The 20,304-nt window shown below is 37.0% G+C and overlaps 1 protein-coding gene across 1 annotated transcript in view; it reads right to left on the bottom strand.

Annotated features, from left to right (window-relative positions):
• Positions 1-20,304, bottom strand: part of GDA (guanine deaminase) — a 54,817-nt gene that overhangs the window by 4,629 nt on the left and 29,884 nt on the right. The window contains exons 9-12 of the mRNA XM_008069915.2: positions 18,498-18,565; positions 6,246-6,392; positions 2,988-3,118; positions 224-251 (exon numbers count right to left, since the gene is read on the bottom strand). Coding sequence (XP_008068106.1) covers positions 224-251; positions 2,988-3,118; positions 6,246-6,392; positions 18,498-18,565 — 374 coding nt within the window. The remainder of the gene's footprint in view (positions 1-223; positions 252-2,987; positions 3,119-6,245; positions 6,393-18,497; positions 18,566-20,304) is intronic.

The raw sequence follows: 20,304 nt of genomic DNA, 5'->3' as shown, positions 1-20,304 counted from the left end.
AATTTGACTAGAGTCCTGGGTATTTAAATAGTACCTTTAAATATGGTGCCACAGTGGCTTGATGCCAAGGAGTGTTAAAGAAAATGAATCAAAGTTAATTACCAGACAGAGGTTTCATACATGGTACAATGAAAAAATATATGGTACAATGATTACAGAGAGCCATAACCAAGCCAAACAACAAGGAAGACTTTATATACCATAGAGACATATATCTACCTACCTAGATAGAGGAACTTCTGGATAACAGTCTAAAAGGGAAAATAAAGGCAATAAGAAAGAATATTTTGTGCATTTAGAAAAATAAATTCACAGCCAATAGTGATTGGCAAAAACTAGAAATATATATTTATTTCTCAATGGCAGAAACCTACTTCTATTAATTAAAAAAAGAAATGATCTTGTGCTTTAAAAACAACCCAAAGCAATGAAACAACCCACTGGCTATTAACAAATGTTGTCCTTTGCCTGGAATTTCTTGGCATATAGCATTGAAATCATCAGAGAAAACGTATTATATAAATTAAATAAATTGATTTAATAACATAACTCAAATATTTCAATAGATGTATGATGTAAGAAAATAAAAGACGAGGTGAATGAGACTGAACCCTATTCCCAGAAATTCACTCTAATAAAAGGGCAAACGAATCAAAAATATGAAAATAATGATAGAGTCAGGACACACTACCTAAAACTCTAAAGCAGAAAAGTCACTCTGACCTTCCCCTCATCCTTCTCCCCTGAAGCAGGTTATAAACCCTAGGAAGAATTTTCTGACTTGCCCCTGAAGCAGATCATAAGTTCCCTCATTCCAGAGGTGTCTTCCCTATATTTGAAGAAAAGGAGTATCCTGATCTCTAAAGATGAAAAGCCACAGAGAAGAATCTAAGCGAAAAGGACTTACCAAGTTCCCCCAAGTTTGTTACCATTAGATCATATCTTTTACCCTATCATACTTTTTCACAACTCTCCACTTCATCAAACCTAGCATAAAAATACTCCAGTTTACCCATTTCTTTGGGTCTTCATTTTCTTATGAAGGCTTCTATGTCATGGAAAACAAATCAAATAAATGTGTATGCTTTTCTCTTATTGCTTTTTGTAATAGGAATCTCTCAGCCTTGAACTTGGATGGTTAGAGGAAAAGATATATTTCCTCTCTCATAGTAAGACATGGTATAAACTTCAAGTAACCAGAATTTTTCTTTTAAGAACTTCAATATAATGTATCTATTATCATATTTACTCTCATAAGTAGATTGATTTATATGGCAATAGTTAATTGTTTTTAAAGAAAAGCTCAATAATATCTTATAAAGAATTATTATTACGGTAAAAAAACTAGTTTATTTTATCCGTAGAAAAATATTTTGTCTCACTAATCAAGGAGATGCAAATCAAAACTACACTGAGATACCACCTAACTCCAGTCAGAATGGCAATTATCAATAACTCAAAAAATTACAGATGCTGGAAAAGATGCGGTGAAAAGGGAACACATCTACACTGTTGGTGGGAGTGTAAACTAGTGCATCCTCTGTGGAAAGCAGTGTGGCAATTCCTAAAAGCTCTAAATATTGACCTCCCATATGACCCCGCAATCCCCCTACTGGGAATATACCCTGAGGAACTCAAATCACTGTATCAAAAAGATACCTGCACACGCATGTTTATTGCAGCATTGTTCACAATAGCAAGGACCTGGAACCATGATGAACCATGCTGTCCATCAAAAGTGGACTGGATTAAAAAAATGTGGCACATATACATGATGGAATACTACACAGCCATAAAAAAGAACAAAATCATGAATTTCGCAGCAACCTGGAAGGAACTAGAGTCTATAATACTGAGTGATCTCTCACAGAAACAAAGATCTGAGTATCACATGTTCTCACTCATATAGTGGACCTTGAACATCTATCAAAATACGATAAGAAAAGGACTGACAGTAGTGGGAAACTATGGGGGGGACAATAGTGAATATCTGTCTGGGGACAGGGAAACACTCCTTTTCAATAAGGGTGCCTGAACGATGTATATTTGTAAACCTAACCCTTAACTGTATCCCACAATTTTAAAATTAAAAATTAAAAAAAATCTAAAAAAAAAAAAAAAGAAAAATATTTTGTGATAAGAGAAACAAAACTCACTTTTTTTTTGAGTCGGAGTCTCACTGTTACACAGGCTGGAGTGCAGTGGCATGCTTGTGGCCACTGCAGCCTTGACCTGCTGGGCTGAGGCGAGCCTTCCACCTCAGTCTTCCAGGTAGCTGGAACCACAGGCGTGTGCCAACATGTCCAGCTAATTTTTTGATTTGTTGTAAAGACGAGGTCTCACCATGTTGCCCAGGCTGGTCTCGAATCCCCTGTCTCAGGCAATCATCTCACCTCTGCCTCCCAAAGTGCTGGGATTACAGGAGTGAACCACTGTGCCCAGCTAAAACTCATTTTCTTATACATTTAAAAAAAAAAAAATTGATATAGCATGGTGGTCAAAAGCCCCAGCCTCTGAAAGTCCTGGATTTGAATCCAAACACTGCCTAGTAATTACTAGTCCTGAGTTCTTAGGTAAATCACTTAGTCTCCCTTAAGCCTCACTGCTTCTCTAAATTGACATGGTAATATTAATAGTATCTTCTCTCTTAAAGTTGTTCTGATGATTAAACAAAATTAGGTATCAAAGTGTGCAATCCCATGCCTAACTTGCACATAGCAAATGTTCAATGACTGTTATCTATATTATGGCTACCTATAGCCAAATACATTCAAATATATAAGCACATTCAAGATACAAATATTTTTAATGTCATTATTAATATTGCTGTCATAAAGTTGTAATAATTATCAAAGGGATCTGACTTCTCTTTTAAGATTTTACTTTATTCCACTAAAATATTTCAGTTTCTATATTTTCTTTTCTATAGTGACGCTATTATGACTACTTCATGAAAGAATGTTTTTGATTAACTTGTCTTTACTTACCTCAGAAATATCACCAACAAAATCCCCATAAAGCAGGTCAATGGGAGAGTCGGATGCTTTAGGGTTGATCAGGAGGGCATCAAATTCTTTGCCCACTTCAAAATTTCCAATCTCACTGTCTAGCCCTAGGGCTGCAGAGGGGAACAAGCGAACAAGCAGTTAAGATCGCAAGCCATCAGACTATGCTAATGTCTCACTTTGTGAGGACAGAATCTGCCAGCATGTCACTAAGAAAAGAAATTAGTATCTTAATAGTGAGGCAGAAAGGTGCTCTTATTCTAATAGGTCATAAGACATCTGCTTATAGAAAGCAGAGTAAGCACAGGAAAGCAAAATCTGAGAATGAAAACAGTTCCCTTCATTACTATGATCATCATTCTGATGGTGTCTGTCTATTTCAGCTCCATCGTTGCACTTTATAGCCCAGCTGGTCTATGCTTTTCATTTATCCCTCTAAGAAACATGATCATTAGCATAATACCTTTCTTCTTTTTCCCTCCTATTTTCCCCCCAACACTCCAACTCCTTGCCTTGCCTTTTTTATTCCTTTTGTTCCATGAAATAGCTGGCAACCTTGAATAAATGAAAAATCATTATCCTTTTGCATATTTGTCAATGCAGGCATATCCATCATAAGTTCCTTAGTTTAAATCTTTTGAATAGAAAAAAACTCACTTCTCAAAGTGAACAGATCCTCATAACTCAAAAGTACCAATGCTTTTTAAAACAGACCAATCTCTTTATAACCTCGAAAGTTTTCTGGTTGCCAGAGAATGGTTTTCCAAAGTAGGACACAGGTCAATAACGTCTATTGATGGGGTCCACCTCATAGCCACAATTCACGTTCCATGATTATTGGATACCAAGGAAGAACATCTCTCATTTTTATTATTTAGTTTCAGAAAAATGGAGGTAGTTGGCTTTCTTGGTCAATGAAGGTATTGAATCTAAAGACCGTAATCTGAACAAGGTATACACTGAGGTCACAAGTGGAAACATGCATTAAAGGAAGACTACCTGGAGTGCAACAGTATTTATTTCAATTTTTGCATGAGTTGCATTCTATCATTTCTAGGATAAAGTCTGATGTGAAAATATTGATTATCTCTGTTAGGCCATATCTAATACATTATACTTCATTGCATAGGTATCCAAAGTCTTGGTATTTCTCTAAGCACTGACTTAGAAATATTACTTGTTCTTAAAAGATTATTTAAAGGGCAACTCTTTTATTCTCAGAAAAGAAAAACAATTTTATAGTTAAAGAACTTTCATAGCAAGATAGGGGTGTGAAAATAATTAGAAATGTTAAAAGTAACCAGGTGACTTCTACTAATTGCATGGGGAAGGAAGAAATGTGATAGAAAATCACTGGAAATTCTCTCCTCCTTGACTAATTATGCTCTACTTTTGCCCTTGATAAGGAAGCATGTCAAGAATAGTTTTTAATGACCAGATTCAACATCAAATTGTTATATGTTTAATAAGCCAAATAATCAGGTGCATTTGCCAGGGTATAGGCAAATTTGATGACATATATAAACTAACTGGGCTATTCATTGGAAGCTGGAGAGTTCAGGAATACACTAACCAAAAAAGACACAATTGCTCTCAGTGAATTTGTAAATTGATGTAAATTCAGATTGTTGCAGATAAGCCCAGCTGGGCTGGTAAGCAACTCAAATGCATTTCAGGAAATGAGTTTTATTGCCTTTGGAGAAAATGTTGGTTCTGTGATGATGATTTATACATATCTTGATCTTCTTGAGAGTGAATGTATCAGAGCTGGGAAAATGCCATACTTTAAACAGGGATTCATTTATTCATTTCACTCAGACTACAGTAGAGACACAAGCTAAGGAGAAGAAATTCTGTGAGTAAGCCCAGTGGCCCAGAAAATAGATTGAAAAGCTACACAGAAAGGTAGAATTGATTTGGTAGGCACCCCATGCTGGCTTGATCAGAAACAGGATCCTGATGAAGCAACTCACAGAGAGCCTAGAATAAAAAAAGCACTATTTAAATACAACTTGTTTGCACCATGAAAATAGATGATAGAACAACTACTTGAACTCAAATTTAGATGTGAAAATATAACTGTGGTATGGGTGAAATGGTGTCACACTTATTCAAAAAGTGGGTGATTTGGAAAATGGAATTTTAGAAAATAAAACCATAACACTTAGAGAAATGCAAGAAACACAACCTCTACCTGTTTTTCTTGAAATGTCCCTCAAGGTATTTGTTATCGCCCAGAACACTCAAAGGAAAGCTGGGACGTTTCTCTTCCCAGGATACTCTTGGCTTCAATAATCCTTTATTTCTAAGACCCAGAGTAACTTTCATAAATCTATATCTATATATGTATCTGCAACTATATCTATCTACATTTTAATTTCTCATTAGCTACCTATGGTTTCATGCCATTTTCACTATCATCCATCACATTACACTATAATTCTAAAGTGGCATAAAGCAATACAATTACTGATGTTTATTTTTTACATAAAAATATAGTTACATGTAAGAACTAGAAAGGGCTGATTAACAATATTTGCATAGTAGCCAACTATATTTTTCCATCTTTATCCTTTTAAAAGGGTTTGAGTAATGAATGTGTCTAAGTATATAAACTAAATGCTTGGTGTAGGCAGGGGTTTACACAGGAAAATATCATAGTAGAGGGCAGAAGGTAGGATCCTGCACTATGGCATCAGATTTTCTGGATTCAAATTGTGGCACACTGTAGCTTGACAGCTGTGTAAGCCTCACTCAGGTTCCTTATTTGCAAAATGGAATTAATAATAGTGGTTGTGAGAATTAATTAACAACACATATAAATGTGTCACATGGTGCTTATCACAGGGTAAGAGCTCAGTGAGTCTTGGCTATTATTTTACTATTATGATTATCACTCAAGCCAATAGAGAGCAAGTTACTTGACTCAGTGGAAGAATGTATTATTTTTAAGAACTCCTATGCATGTGACCAAGATAATATCCATTAAAACAATGAATATGCTAATTGTGTATCAAACACCTATTCTGCCAAAGACAGTGAATTCCCCGGAAAAAATGATTTTTTCACCGCATGCCTGAACATATACTTTACTGGCTAACTTTTGGGTATGTTATGTGAGATGTGATAGTCATATGCATTGGATTCTCCTGATACCATTACTATGAGCTTTCCTTCTGCATTCAAGGCTACAGATCAGCATGGTCATACAATATAAGAAAGAAATATAATAGTCATTACCTTGGCTTCCTCCAAGAGTAGCTAGTCTGAAGACTTCTTTGAGAGTGAGGCTTTTCTCATTTACCTTATTAATTAAAAGGATATTGGAAACCATCACAGCTCTTCTGATTGCGTCAAGCATGGAATATGAATAACCACCAGCCACATCTACAGTAGGTAAAATAAAACCAAAACAGTAACCTTATGAGGATAAATGGAATAGTAGGTATATAAGGTTGTTTTCTGTGAAAAATATTCAGTTTTTAATATACTTAAAGAAAAGTTCTTGTCTATAAACACAGGGTAGCCGTATACTAAGTCTGAAGGAAATTCACAACCCGTAATTAGTATCGCATACCCATGTTAGTTTCTCACAGCTGCTGCAGCAAATTACCACAAATTTCAAACAACAGAAATTTCTTCTGTCACATTTTGGAGATTAGCCTCTGAAATCAAAGTGTTGGCAGGATCAAAATCCTACAAAAGCTCTAGGGAAGACCCTTCCTTGCTTCTTCCAGGTTGTGGCAGCTCTTTGGCTTCTGTGAGTATTCAAATTGCCTTCTGTCCTCTGTGTCTCTTACATGTCTCTCATTTTCCATCATCCTATAAGGACACTGGCCACTGGGTTTAGGACTCACCTTATTTCAGAATGAGCTCATCTTGAAATCCTTACCTTAATTGGATCTACAAAGATCTTTATTCTAAATTCACAGATTCCAGTAGACAGCTTTTTTGGGGGGAGCCACAATTCACTACAATACCCACTGAAATACTCAAATGAGTAATAAAGCCAAGAGAAGAAACTCTTCTCTAAATATTCCCTGAACTCTCACAGAATTTTCTCAAATATACCTGCATGATTATTATTCAAGAAACATAATATGTGATTTAAAATAAGCTCACACTTCCATACACTAAAGGTTTCTCCTAACTTTATTCTTTTTTTTTGAGTCAGAGTAAAATTCTGTATCCCAGGCTAGAGTGCAGTGGCACAATCACAGCGACCACAGCCTCGACCTTCTGGGCTCAGGCAATTCTTCTACCTTAGCCTTGCAAGTAGCTAGAACTTACAGGCACATACCACCACGCCTGGTTAATTTTTTTATGTATTGTAGAAACAAGGTCTTGTTATGTTGCCCAGGTTCATCTCGAACTGCTGGGCTCAGGCAATCCTCTCTCCTCAGCCTCCTAAAGAACTGGGATTACAGGCATGAGCCACTACACCCGGCTCTAACTTTTTTCAAATTTAGACAAGAACTTTGAGAAATTAAAAAGCCATTTCTTTATGATAATTTTTAGAAAGAGCTTTTAGAATGAACTTATATATTTTAGGAAATTAATATAACAAATGTGCAATGCTGATGTAGCCTGCTTTATATTTTGGTGGGCCTTATTAAATTAGGAATGAGATTTCTAGCCATTTAAATAAAGTCCCTTACCATAAGTAAATGAACTACTACCTTTGACAAGAATGAATGCAGAAGTTATTAAGTGAATCTGTATCAATAAATGTCAAGTAAGTTAGCATGTTCTATTAAAGGGAAATGCATTTATAGTTAATAAAATATACTTCATATTTTATGAAGTCCTTCTGACATTTCTAGGTAGAGATATAAAATTGCTAGTGCCCGTACATAGATCACAAAAATCAGAAGTAATTACCTATTTAGTAGTAATTCTGGATTGTAGCTCAATTTTATGTTCAACCTTGTTACATATCCTTAGATAAACTTACATATAATTTTTTTTAAGAAAATGCTTTTCTTTAGCCAGAGCAGTATTGCCAAAGGATCATCTAGCTCCCTAAGAACTGTATTACATCTACTTATGTCATTAGTCTCTGCTAACATAAAATAGCCGTTCCTTAAACCTTCATTTTTATTATAACTCATAAAAAAACACAATTTAGTTTTGAAATATCTTCTTTGCTTCTTCCTTCTTCATTGCTAAAACAATGAAAATGTTAAATGTAAAGGTAGAATAAAAACTCTGCAACTGTATGGTATGGAAACACATAAAGACTACACATATTTCATAATATATGAATAGACACAAGAAGGAAACATAGGAAAACAAAAGCAATGTAGTTAGGATGGGGTGACTATAGAAGATTTAAATACCCGCAGTTACAAACAGTAGGTTTTATAAAATACCACCGAAAGTAGTATTTTTCTCAAAATCTATTCAAAATTAACTCGAGAGAGAGAATAAGGATGGATGAAGAAACAATGCTATGTAGTTTACTAAAAAGAAAATTGAAAAGTGTCTTCTTATATTGTTGATTTAATCATCTTATATTCTCCTGACTGCCAATGTTATAGTAGTAAAATAACTGTCACTAAGGCATAGTACTGTGCTGGTCAAAGAATGAACTTCGGGCTCTCAGCTTACGCTATTTAGTCAGGACCATTTATGTAAGAGTCAAACTCTTCCTCCAGGGATTTCCCCTGTGATAGTAAGAGGCAGTGTGGTAGGGTGGAAAGAGAAATAACGAGTGCCCCTATTTTACAGACCTCGTTTTAAACTGTGAATGTGGAACTTTTTTGCTTTGTGGACCTCTGGTCAGTCACTTAGTACTGTGAACTTCAATTTCCTCAGAAAATACACATAACATCACCTATCTTCATAGTTCCTGGAAAAAAATCTAATTACACAGTGGAAGTGTTGGAGAATGAGGACCAAAGAATGGACACTGTGAGAAGAAAGGAGGAAAATGGAAGCATTTTGTCAGAAAAATCTACTCCCCAGTCTCCCCTCCCCCCATGACCATCACTTGCTGGTCAGAGTCAATGTAAGGACGCTATTATTTACAACAAGACCCTAAAGAAACCAAGCAAAAGTAAAAACTTAACCCAGAGGACAATGAAAGATGAAAAGAAATAATTGTATATGCGTGTGATCACTTCTTATGCATTCATTCATTTATTCAACATTTACTGAGCACTTTCTGGGTGTTTGCTTGTGTAAATAAAACTTACGGGCTCTCCACGTGAGCTATCTTGTGGAAGAGAAAGAAAATCAATATATAAACAGAAACATATTAATGATAAATTATATCCAGTTTAGTGATGGGGTAAATGGAGGTGGAGGGCCAAGGAGGGAAGACCTCTTTCAGGCAATGACACTTAAGACAGGAATGAAAAAGAACTTAGCCTCTTAAGAGAGGTATATGGGCATTCCAGACAAATGAATGGAGTACACATGGGACTTTAGGTAGAAGGCAGTATGATTCAGAGAGAGGATTAAAAGATAGCCTGTATAAGAAGATAGGAGTTTGAGATGAGGCTGGGGGTTGGCAAGGGGTATGGATGGGTGCCAAACCATGCAGAGCTTTGTGGACCATGTAATTGAGGCTTACACATTCAAAAACGAACTGAAGGGTGATGAGCTCAAGCGGGTGGATGACGGGATCAGATTATCGCTATGATTCTGCTGAAAAGGAAAGAATGGTCAAGAAGGGCGCAGGATGGATAGGAAATCCACTAGGAAACTAGCGCAGCAGTTTAGGCAAGAGGCAATGGCAGCTTGGTGGGAGAAATGACGGTAGGATTTGATGTGGGAATCGCAGCTGGGATCCATGTGGGAAAACAGGATGGTTCAGGGAATATGCTGGAGTCATGAGGCTGAACTCTGTGCTGACTTGGGGTGAGGAGAGGAGGTGAGGGAGAAGAAGGTTCCAAAGATAATGGCTGGGCACGGTGGCTCAAGTCTGTAATCCCAGTACTTTGGGAGAGGAGGCGAGAGGATTGCCTGAGCGCCAGGGGTTCGAGGCCAGCCTGAGCAAATTGGCGAGGCCTTGTCTCTACAATAAATCAAAAAAATTAGCTAGGCAGGTGGTGTGTGCCTGTAGTTCCAGCTACTTGGAACACTGAGGTGGAAGGATCGGCTGAGCTCAGCAGGTCGAAGCTGTGGTGTTCAAGATCCTGCAACTGCACTCCAGCCTGGGCAACAGTGAGACTCCAACTCAAACAGCAACAACGAGAAAGGCAATGCCCACGTTTCTACTTAGAAAAAGCGAATTCTCTGAAAAGCAGAGATAATTTAAGAGAACTAGGCTTAAATGAGCTTTAGGATATAATGACGTTTAGGGGTTCCTTCAGGAGGGGTTCTAAGAGCAGGGAGAATGCAGGCAGTGGAAAATGAGGGTTTGGAATCAAAGAAGGAGTATGGACTAGATATCAAAGTCTGCGAGTCATCAGCATATGCATAGTCACGTGAAGTCACGGCTGTGGGTGGCATCTCCTAAGAGGACGGTGCTTAACGTTGAGCCTAGAAGAAAGATTCTGCACGGCCAGGAAGAGAATGAACCTTCAGAGAAGAGAAAGATGGCTGGCAAAAGAGGAAGAAGGGAAACCAGAGCAAAGGTATTTCACTGAATCAAAGATAAGCTCATTTGGACAACGGAGAGAACAGTCAATCATGGCAAATACTGTTGAGAAGTCCCACGCGATAAGGACAGGGGACGGTATATTTTGGAATTGACAGCAGATATCACAGTGGTAACATCCACAGGAGAAAGGACAAAGGCAGTTGCCATAGATGGTGGGCAAGCATCGAGACCGAAGTGGGTGGAAGAATGGAAGAGAGCCTAGAAAAAGTGGTGCCAATGTGGATGCCCACTCTTCGAAGCAGCTTGGCCATGAAAGAGAGCAGGGGGCTGGGGGTGAGACATGCCATGCCAGAGGAAGATTAAGAGAAATGCCTCTTAAAAGGTCAGAAGATAGCAGAGATTCTTGTGTGCTGGTAGAAATAATTCAGTAGGAGATATTGATGATACAGGACAGTCTGTGGCCAAAGAAATTCACTGATTGAGATGCTGGGAGAGGGAGAGAATACAGACATACCTTGGGGCATTTTGGTATTTTTGCCTTTGAGTGGAAGAGGGGCTTTTTTTCTGGACCTGAAAAAAGATGAGAAAATGCCAGCATATGCAGAAAGGTGTGTGAATTTGGTGGTGGAAATTGAAGGAAGGATTTCTCATCGACTTTATTTTCTTGATGACTTATGAGATGAGGCCATCAGCTGGAAGTGAGGAGGATATGAGTTGGGGTAGAAAGTTTAAGGAGAAATGAGAAAAAGCTGTCTTGGAATAAGGGGCATATGCTTATTAGACCATCATAATAGTCTCTATTGCCAATGCTAAGGGTCATTTGCGATTTGAAAGCAAAATCAAAATAAAACCCTACTGAAGGATTTTCTCCAGCAACTTCCAAACGCTCAGCTATAGGCACTGAGAAGGGGAATATCTGAGATAGTAAAGGGGCTTTTGCAAAGTGGATACAAAGAAGACAAAAGGAACAGGAGAAGCAAGCATGTTTCCAAAGGAATGAGTGTAGTGATGTACTTACTCTGGCATCTAACATGGTAAATTAGGGAGGGAATAATGGATTTTTGTGAGAGGCAACAAAATTCTGGATAGGAATCACTGGATGGGAGTTTACCAGAGATGAAAGAACTGTTGGTTTGGGATTAATGGAACAAGTAAGTTAGGATAAGCAACTGTCATTGAAAATGAGGCGCTGACTCCATGGGCATATTTCTTACTTTAATGAATTTGTAGGTTTTTTTTTTTTAATGCAAACTTGTTCTATATTTTTAAATTTTTTCTTAGATTACTTATTTTTGGTTGGTTATAGTTTTGGGGGGTTTTTTTGGGGGGCTTTTATGGGGGTTTTTTTTTTCGTATTTTAGATAGGAAGTACCCTCTTTTTTAAAAGTCTGCAAGTAAATTAAAACCACACTGAGATACCACCTAACTCCAGTCAGGATGGCCATCATCAATAACTCAAAAACAACAGATGCTGGAGAAGATGGGGGGGGTGGGAAAAGGAAACACTTCAACATTGTTGGTGGGAATGTAAACGAGTACAGCCTGTGTGTAAAACGGTGTAGTGATTCCTAAAAGATCTAAAAATTGACTTCCCATATGACCCAGAAATCTCTCTTCTGGGAATATACCCGGAGGAACACAAATCATTCTATAAAAAAGATGCACACACATGTTTATTGCAGCATTATTCACAATAGCAAAAATATGGAACCAACAGTGCTGCCAACCAAAAGTAGACTGAATAAAAAATATGGTACATATACATGATGGAATATAATGTAGTCATAAAGAAGGACAAAATTATGAATCTTGCAGCAATTTGGATGAACTTAGAATCTATAAAACTGAGTGATCTATTACAGAAACAAAGAACTGAGTTCCACATGTTCTCACTCTTAAGCGGACCTTGAGCAAATATCATAATACTATGAGAAAGGAATTGGCAGTAGTGAGAAACTGCCAGGGGAGGGAAAGGACACACCTCATCAACAGGGGTATCTGCATAATGAACATTTGTATAGCTACCCTTGAATTGTATCCCACATCTTTAAAACAAAAAATTAAGAAAATAATAAAAAATTTTAAAAGTATGCAAGTAATCTTTAATATTTTCATATAGCAATGTCAAAAGTAAAATATAATATACAGTTCTCTTTTTTTCTGAGACAAGGAGTTTTAGACACTTATAATTTTGCTCCCATTTGCCAAATAAGTCTTCGTTTTCTCAACCTTACCCATAAGCTACAACTTTTTTAAAAAAATAAAATTAGGAGACAGAAATATTTTTAGTATTTGGAAAATTCTTTCTTGCAGAGTATATATTATTTTAACATTTTATGATAAAATACTGAAAACATTCGAATGACATAAAGAAAGTATAAGACCAAAACTCAAGGACAGGACACAGTTGAAAAAATAAATATCGTGTATTTAAGGCCCAGGTATCTCTTTCCAGCCTGAGGGAAACACCTTCTGATTTATGCTGCCATTCTGACAATTTTTTTAAAAAGATATTAGTTTTAACCTTGTGAATATTCTCTCTTGAGAAATATCTCTGACTTGTGCTTTATTTTTTTGAACCCTTTTATAATTCTGTGATTTTATTTTTATTTCAGCTGATTTTAGCTTTCTCTGACATTCTATTATACCTTTACTTTCTTCTGGCCCTTCATTTTGTCTCATCATTCATTGGAAGACAGAGATTTTCAAGTAATTGCTTCAAAGGTTTCATAGGGAAGCTAGTTCCCAAGTCTTTGTACGTCTGAGAATTTTGTTGCCTTCATACTCAAAAGAGAATTTGGCTAAATATAATATTCTTGACTAAGAACTGCTTTGCCTCCAAATTCCTTCTTGCCTTTTTGTATTTTGCATGCCAACAAAAACATTTGAAGGCAAACTGGTTTTTGTTTTGTTTTGTTTTGTTTCTTCATTTGTGCATTTATTTATATAATATCAGTATGGGCTTAGTATTCTTATTTATTTATTTATTTTAATCAATATTTTTCATTATGATATTGTGGGGTACAGGTAAGGGTTAGGTATACAAATATGCTTCATTCAGGCACGCTTGTTGATAAGAGGTGTCTCTCCATCACCAGACAGATATTTACTACCATTAATCCCATCTCCCTTCCCCTCACTCCCATAATTTCCCACCACTGTCAGTCATTTTCTTATAGTATTACATTGGATGTTCAAGGTCCACTGTATGAGTGAGAACATGTGATACTCAGATCTTTGTTTCTGTGAGAGGTCACTCAGTATTATAGACTCTAGTTCCATCCAGGTTGCTGCAAAATTCATGATTTTGTTCTTTTTTATGACTGCGTAGTATTCCATTGTGTATGTACCACATTTTTTAATCCAGTCCTCTTTTGATGGACAGCATGGTTGCTTCCAGGTTCTTGCTATTGTGAACAATGCTGTGATAAACACACGTGTGCAGGTATCTTTTTTATAGAATGATTTGAGTTCTTCAGGGTATATTCCCAGTAGGGGGATTGTGGGGTCATATGGGAGGTCAGGCAAACTGGTTTTTAATTGTTTTGTTGATAATTGACTTTTTCCCCTGCATCAATATTTTAGAATTTTTTTATTTTTCCTTATAATTAAAATATTTTGCCACAACATGCTCAACTATGATTTAGCATAGAACAGAGTAAGCAATGTCAAGGCGGTTCTTAAGCTCAGAAAAGATTTACCCTTCAAAATTCTTACTACTGCATGTTCCCTTTGTTCTGGGTTCTCCATCAGGAAGAACTCGTGTTGGTGCTGTTCTTTCTGGCCTTCACAAAGACCATCCTCAAACATCCTCTAAGATTTTTAGTCGACTTTGTTCTCCACATCACTGATTTAATTTCTGCCACGATAATTCTACTTCTCATAGATTCCTACATGGTTGGTTGGTTTGTTTGTTTTTTAAGATATTATAAGGCCGGGTATGGTGGCTCATGCCTATAATCCCAGCACTTTGAGAGGTGAGAGGATTGCCTTAGCCCATGGATTTGAGCCCAGTCTGGGCACCTTGGTGAGACCACATCTCTACAATAAATCAAAAAATTAGCCAGGTGTGGTGGCAGACGTCTGTAGTTCCAGCTATTGGAAAGACTGAGGCAGAAGGACTGCCTGAGCCCAGCAGGTCAAGGCTGGGGTGGCTGTGAGTGTGCACTGCACTCCAGTCTGGGCAACAGAGTGAGACACCAACTCAAAAAAAAAAAAAAAAGATATTATAAAATGTACAGAACTTAGTTGTTTATTTCAATGAATGTGAACAATTTTACAGAGAGTGCCAAAAAACTGTATACACATTTTAAGTATGGCGTTCACTCAAAAGATGGCATTAATCAAATGAATGCTAGTGTCACCATGCAACCAAGAAAATGGCAGAAGCACAGCTGAGTGAACATCATACTACACATTACTACTGTAATTTAATTCAACTTCAAAAAGTAATACATAGATAATAGCCCTTAAAATGTGTGTACAGTTTTTTGGCACTCCCTGTATATACAGTTGGCCCTTATATATGGCTTTGAACTGCTTGGGTTCATTTATATGTAGATTTTCTTCTGCCTCTGCTACCTGAGACAGTAAGACCAAGCCTCCCTCTTCTTCCTCAGCCTACTCAACATGAAGATGAGGAGGATAAACTTCCACTTAATGAAAAGCAATATATTTTTTCTCTTCCTTATAATTTTCTTAAGAAATTTAATTTTCTTAATACATTTTTCTTCTTGTTTACTTTCTTATAAGAATACAGTATATAATAAATTTAATACACACAATATGTTACTCAGCTGTTTATGTTATTGGTAAGGCTTCTGGTCAGCAGTGGGTCATTAGTAGTTACATTTTTTGAGGAGTCAGCATCAATTCATTCTGTCCCTGAGTTTCATACATACCAAATCATATAGTGTATGCTCTTTTATGCGTAGTGTTTTTTACTTAGAAAACTATTTTAAAGATTTATCCATGTTTTGCATACATCAGTAGATTTTGGAGATGTGTTTGTTTTTTACCATTAAGTAGTATTTCATTATATGAATACATCATAATGTGCTTATCCATCTTTCTGTTGACAGATGTTTGGATTGTTTCCAGTTTAGAGCTATTGTAAATAAAGTTGGCATAAACATTCTGATACAACTCTTTTTGCAAATATATGTGTTTATTACTCTAGGGTAGATATGTAAGAGTGAAATTGCTGGACCATATGTAGATATACATTTAACTTTATAAGAAAAATTACCAAACTGTTCTCCAAAGGGGTTATACCATTCACCCTCGTTTGAGCAGTATATGAGAATCTGTGTGCTTTTTATTCTGATTTTGTTTTCTGCTTTCTTCTTTGAGTTTAAATTTCTGTTTCTACCACAACTTATGGACTTCTTATAGTGCCATGTCTTCTTGTATTCCCAAGATGATGGCAATTATCTGAAATTTTCTTCTGGATGTGGAAGTAGATTATTTGCATATGTTTGTTCATACTCTTACTCTTTGTGATACTGCTTTCTCTTGATTTTCTGTATTTTTGTTAAGCTTCATGTGGGTTTCTGCTACCTAATACTTGTGCAAGTCAAGATCTGCCTATGCTTATAATAGGCAGAGTAATAAACTGCTCTTGGACCTGTACTTTAATCCATAAAATCAGGTTAAATAATATTCTAAGGTCTACAAGTGAAAGGAAAATGGATACATAAAAGTTATGTTTAAGAAATAGCAGAACACAAAGTGACTATTACAACAGAAACTATATAAAAAAATGAAATGGCATTCTCCCAGTTAACAAGCTGGAAGGTCATATTTTATCAAACATTGATCAATACACCAAACTTGGCCTTTCCTTTTCAAGATTTTTTTTTTTTTGAGATAAGGTCTTATTCTGCTACCTAGGCTGGAGTGCAATGGCACAATCATGGCTCACCGTAGCCTTGACTTCCCAGGCTCAGATGATCTCCCACCTCAGTCTCCCAAGTAGCTGGAACTATAGGCTCATGCCACCGTGCCTGGCTCATTTTTTAAATTTTTGGTAGAGATGAGGTCTCACTATGCCCAGGCTTGTCTCGAACTCCTGGGTTCAAGCAATCCTCCCACCTCGGCCTCCCAAAGTGCTGGGGTTAAAGGCATGAGCCACCATCCCCTGCAAGTCAATCTTTATTGATTAGTGTGCTATGTGCCAGGCACTGTGCTAACCACTTTGCTCACATTTAAAAAATTTAATTCTCAAAACAAGCTTGTAAGATAGACATTGTTGTAATTGCTGTTGTTATTGTTGTAGAAATCAGGAAATAAATTCTTAGAAAATAGTAATTTGCTAAAAGGTCTTAGAAATAATAAGTGACAGCTAGAACTTGACCTAGACTTTTTAAGCTATCACTATACAACCCAATGTCAAGAACTGGAAGTCACATGATGAAAGTTAAATCATGGAGACCAAAATCCAGACTACCTGAAAGCAATACCTACCTGATTTTTGTATGTCTGCTAAGTTTTTCATATTAACTAACTATAGCATGTAACAAATATTCTTGGCCATTTTTTTTTTCTTATCCAATAAAGCTTTCCTGTGAAGGTAAAAAACCTGGTTTCCTGCCTTAACACCTGTGACTATACCAAGATATTACCACAGTCTCAATGCTTAAAGGCTTTAAATTAAAATTTTTAAAATCTTGATTACTTTGCTGCAAAATTGGGAAACATCTCTAATCTAACATATCTCTTTTTAAAATATTAATAAAATAATTATGCATAATATTGTATATTACTAGTTAACTGCATAGCATGAAATATCTCCTTGTGACAAACTAAGATTTGAGTTACTGCAGAAAGTGATGAAAAGCACCAGTGTCAACATGTTTACAGCCTGATGTTCTTCAATATCAGAAAGACAAATGTGTCAAGAACATAAAGTCCTCATGCCTCACACCCATTTAAAATTTTTTTCTTAGTTCAGTCACACACAGTAATAATAGAAGAATCATAGCGGATACCCAGGCTTTTGGGCCTGACTCACACTTTCAAACTGAGCAGCACTTTATACATTCAGGAAACACAATTAAAATGTACTGTGAAGAAAGAAGACATCACTAATTCATCAGCACCTTAGAATGTCTTTCAGCCTCATAAACATCAGACTGCCTGTGGGTATTGAGGAGTCTCCTTTGTCCAAATGTTGCTTGAAAGCAAAGCCAATTCTTAACGTTATCTCAGAGTTCTCAGTGCTGTCACAGATTGAATCTGTGCTCACTATGGCAAGGACAGATAATTTTTTTCGAGACAGTATTTGTGATAACATGGTTACCAGAATCTAAAAGCATAAAAGCTCAAACAACTAAAACCTAGCCAGAAGAATAAAGCAAAACAAAACCAAAAAAAAAAAAAAATCACTCTAAGACACTTCAAAAGGAATTATTCTTTATAGCCTAATCTCTGAACAGTAAACAGAGATAATGCCTTTCAGGAGGTTAATGTCATCAAAACTTCTACCTCTGCATACATGTTCTTACTCCTTCTAATCTCACTATTTTGTTAGATACTTAGTATATCACTGCCAGGTAATTTTAAAACATAGAACTGTCACATGCAAATCAGTCTCATTAGAAAGTTATACATTAGCCAGGCATGAGGACTCAAGACTGTAATCCTAGCCCTTTGGGAGATGGAGGTGAGACGATTGCTTGAGCCCAAGAGTTCGAGACCCGTCTAGGCAATATAGTGAGACCCTGTTGCTACAAATAATAAAAACATTAGCTGTGCATGGTTGCACGTGCCTGTGATTCCAGCTATTAGGAGGCTGATCACCTGCGCCCAGGAGGTAGAGGCTGTGGCAAGCCATGATTGTGCCACTGCACTCCAGCCTGGGTGACAGAGTGAACCCCATCTTCAAAAAAAAAGAAAGAAAGTTATGACTAACAGACTATAATTCCAAATGGTAAACTACTAACCTGTACCCAGCCCTATCTTCACTTCATGCTTCAGGACTTCTAGCACATTTAGAAAGCCACTGCCGAGCCTGTAGAGAGAGAAAGAAGATGTCAGAACAAGGAGACCCATGTGATTCCAACAGAAGAAGGTCACTAATAATGATGATGGTGATATCATTGAAAACTGTGTTTCCCAATAAATCAGCTCTAAAACCAAAACAAACACATATTTAGTCAAATCAGACCATCCAAGTCCTAAGGTAAACAGGATCATAAAAGAGCTTAATCCTTGGGCCCAGGTTAATCTCAGGAGGATACAAAGTCACAAGAACCAGAAGGGAAAGCAGAGGATCACTTGTATTAAAAAGTAAAATAAATGAAGATATTAAACCTTGCAATTTGTACAAAAGTCATATCTGACTTTCATATTTTTTAACCAGCCCATCCTTCTGTGTTAGGAAGTAGAAATTATAAACCATTACCCTTTCTCCACATCTGGAATAACTTGTTACCCTAAATGAGCAAGACCAAGGAAAGGAGGGTTCAACTGGAAAAGGGGGTGCAAGCTAGTGACTCAGGGCCTGACAGTTCAAACATTGCCTCTGAGGCAGAATTCTAGATGTTTTAGCCCTAAGCTCCTTAGCAGTCTGAGAAGATGCAAAAGTCAAACTGGTCTGCTGGAAAATACACATGACTAATAATTTCCAGAGCCCCGTGCACATACAATACATCTCTCAGTTGTTGGAGAAGAATAGTAGTGACCATTTAAACAGAAACATAGCCCAAAGAAATTTGACGTTAAATTTCAGTTTGTAAAGTTGAATCATGTTTGAATTTGGAGAATGTTGGGCAACTCACCCAACGGGTGTTAAATCTTCCCCTAACAGGTCACTAGGCTGCACATAGGCAAGATTCTCTCTGTCATTGTCACTCCTTTAAGTCTAATAATCCAGAGCTTCTGGAGTCTCAAAACACCCCAGAAATATGTTGCTATGGCTCTCAATGCCCTTTCTATACTGCCACTGACATATACCTTTGTCACTCACAAAGCCCCTAGATTTTCAATTGCTAACACTTTTGGTTCCTTGCCTAGAGACTCTTGTGCTGCAGCCTGCTCTGTCCTTGTTTGGGAAAAGTCAGAAACTGCAGGGAATTAAAGCTCCTCTTCACCCCCACCCAGCAGCCTCCACAATAACTGATGAGCATCTGGGTATAACTACACCAGCTTACTCACTCCTTGGTCAGGATAACTTTGAGGTCTACTTTGTACACTGGTTTCCTAAGTTTTCTAGGAGGATTAAACTCTAGAAACCCACAGTGGTAACTTGCGTGATGAACACTCTTTATTGGCTTCACTGTCTTCCTTCTCTACCTTGTCTTATTTCAAGATACTGTTTGAGATCATGCCCCAAGTAAACTACTTGTACAAGCACATGTTTTAAACCTAGCATCTATAGATTAATATCATGGAATCTATGAATTCTCTAAAATTAGATCTAATGTTTTAATATCTATAGGCTTCCATCATACAGATTCATTGAATTCACTCAAAGATCCACAATCTTTCGAAAGGTTAAAAACCATTTAAAAATAAAGCTTCTGTATTCTGGGAAATTACAATAGGATAAGGTCCTCCTGGACTCCCTGGAGACTTGACATCCTATCAGATCCAGCAGGGTGACATATGTTGGGGGCATTGACTTCTGATACTACTGCACTACCTCCCAACACCATAGCACAAATAGTAATGGGGCTTAGACCCCTCTCGCTTAAATACCTAGCTGGCATGTAGGTTCTTTCAGTCTTTTAGCTGTACATTCTAAAAGAT

The sequence above is a fragment of the Carlito syrichta genome, unplaced genomic scaffold (assembly GCF_000164805.1).
Source record: "Carlito syrichta isolate Samal-C Ts95f unplaced genomic scaffold, Tarsius_syrichta-2.0.1 Scaffold312501, whole genome shotgun sequence".
NCBI classification, from domain to species: Eukaryota; Metazoa; Chordata; class Mammalia; order Primates; family Tarsiidae; genus Carlito; species Carlito syrichta.
This window is presented reverse-complemented; position numbering and strand designations above follow the sequence as displayed.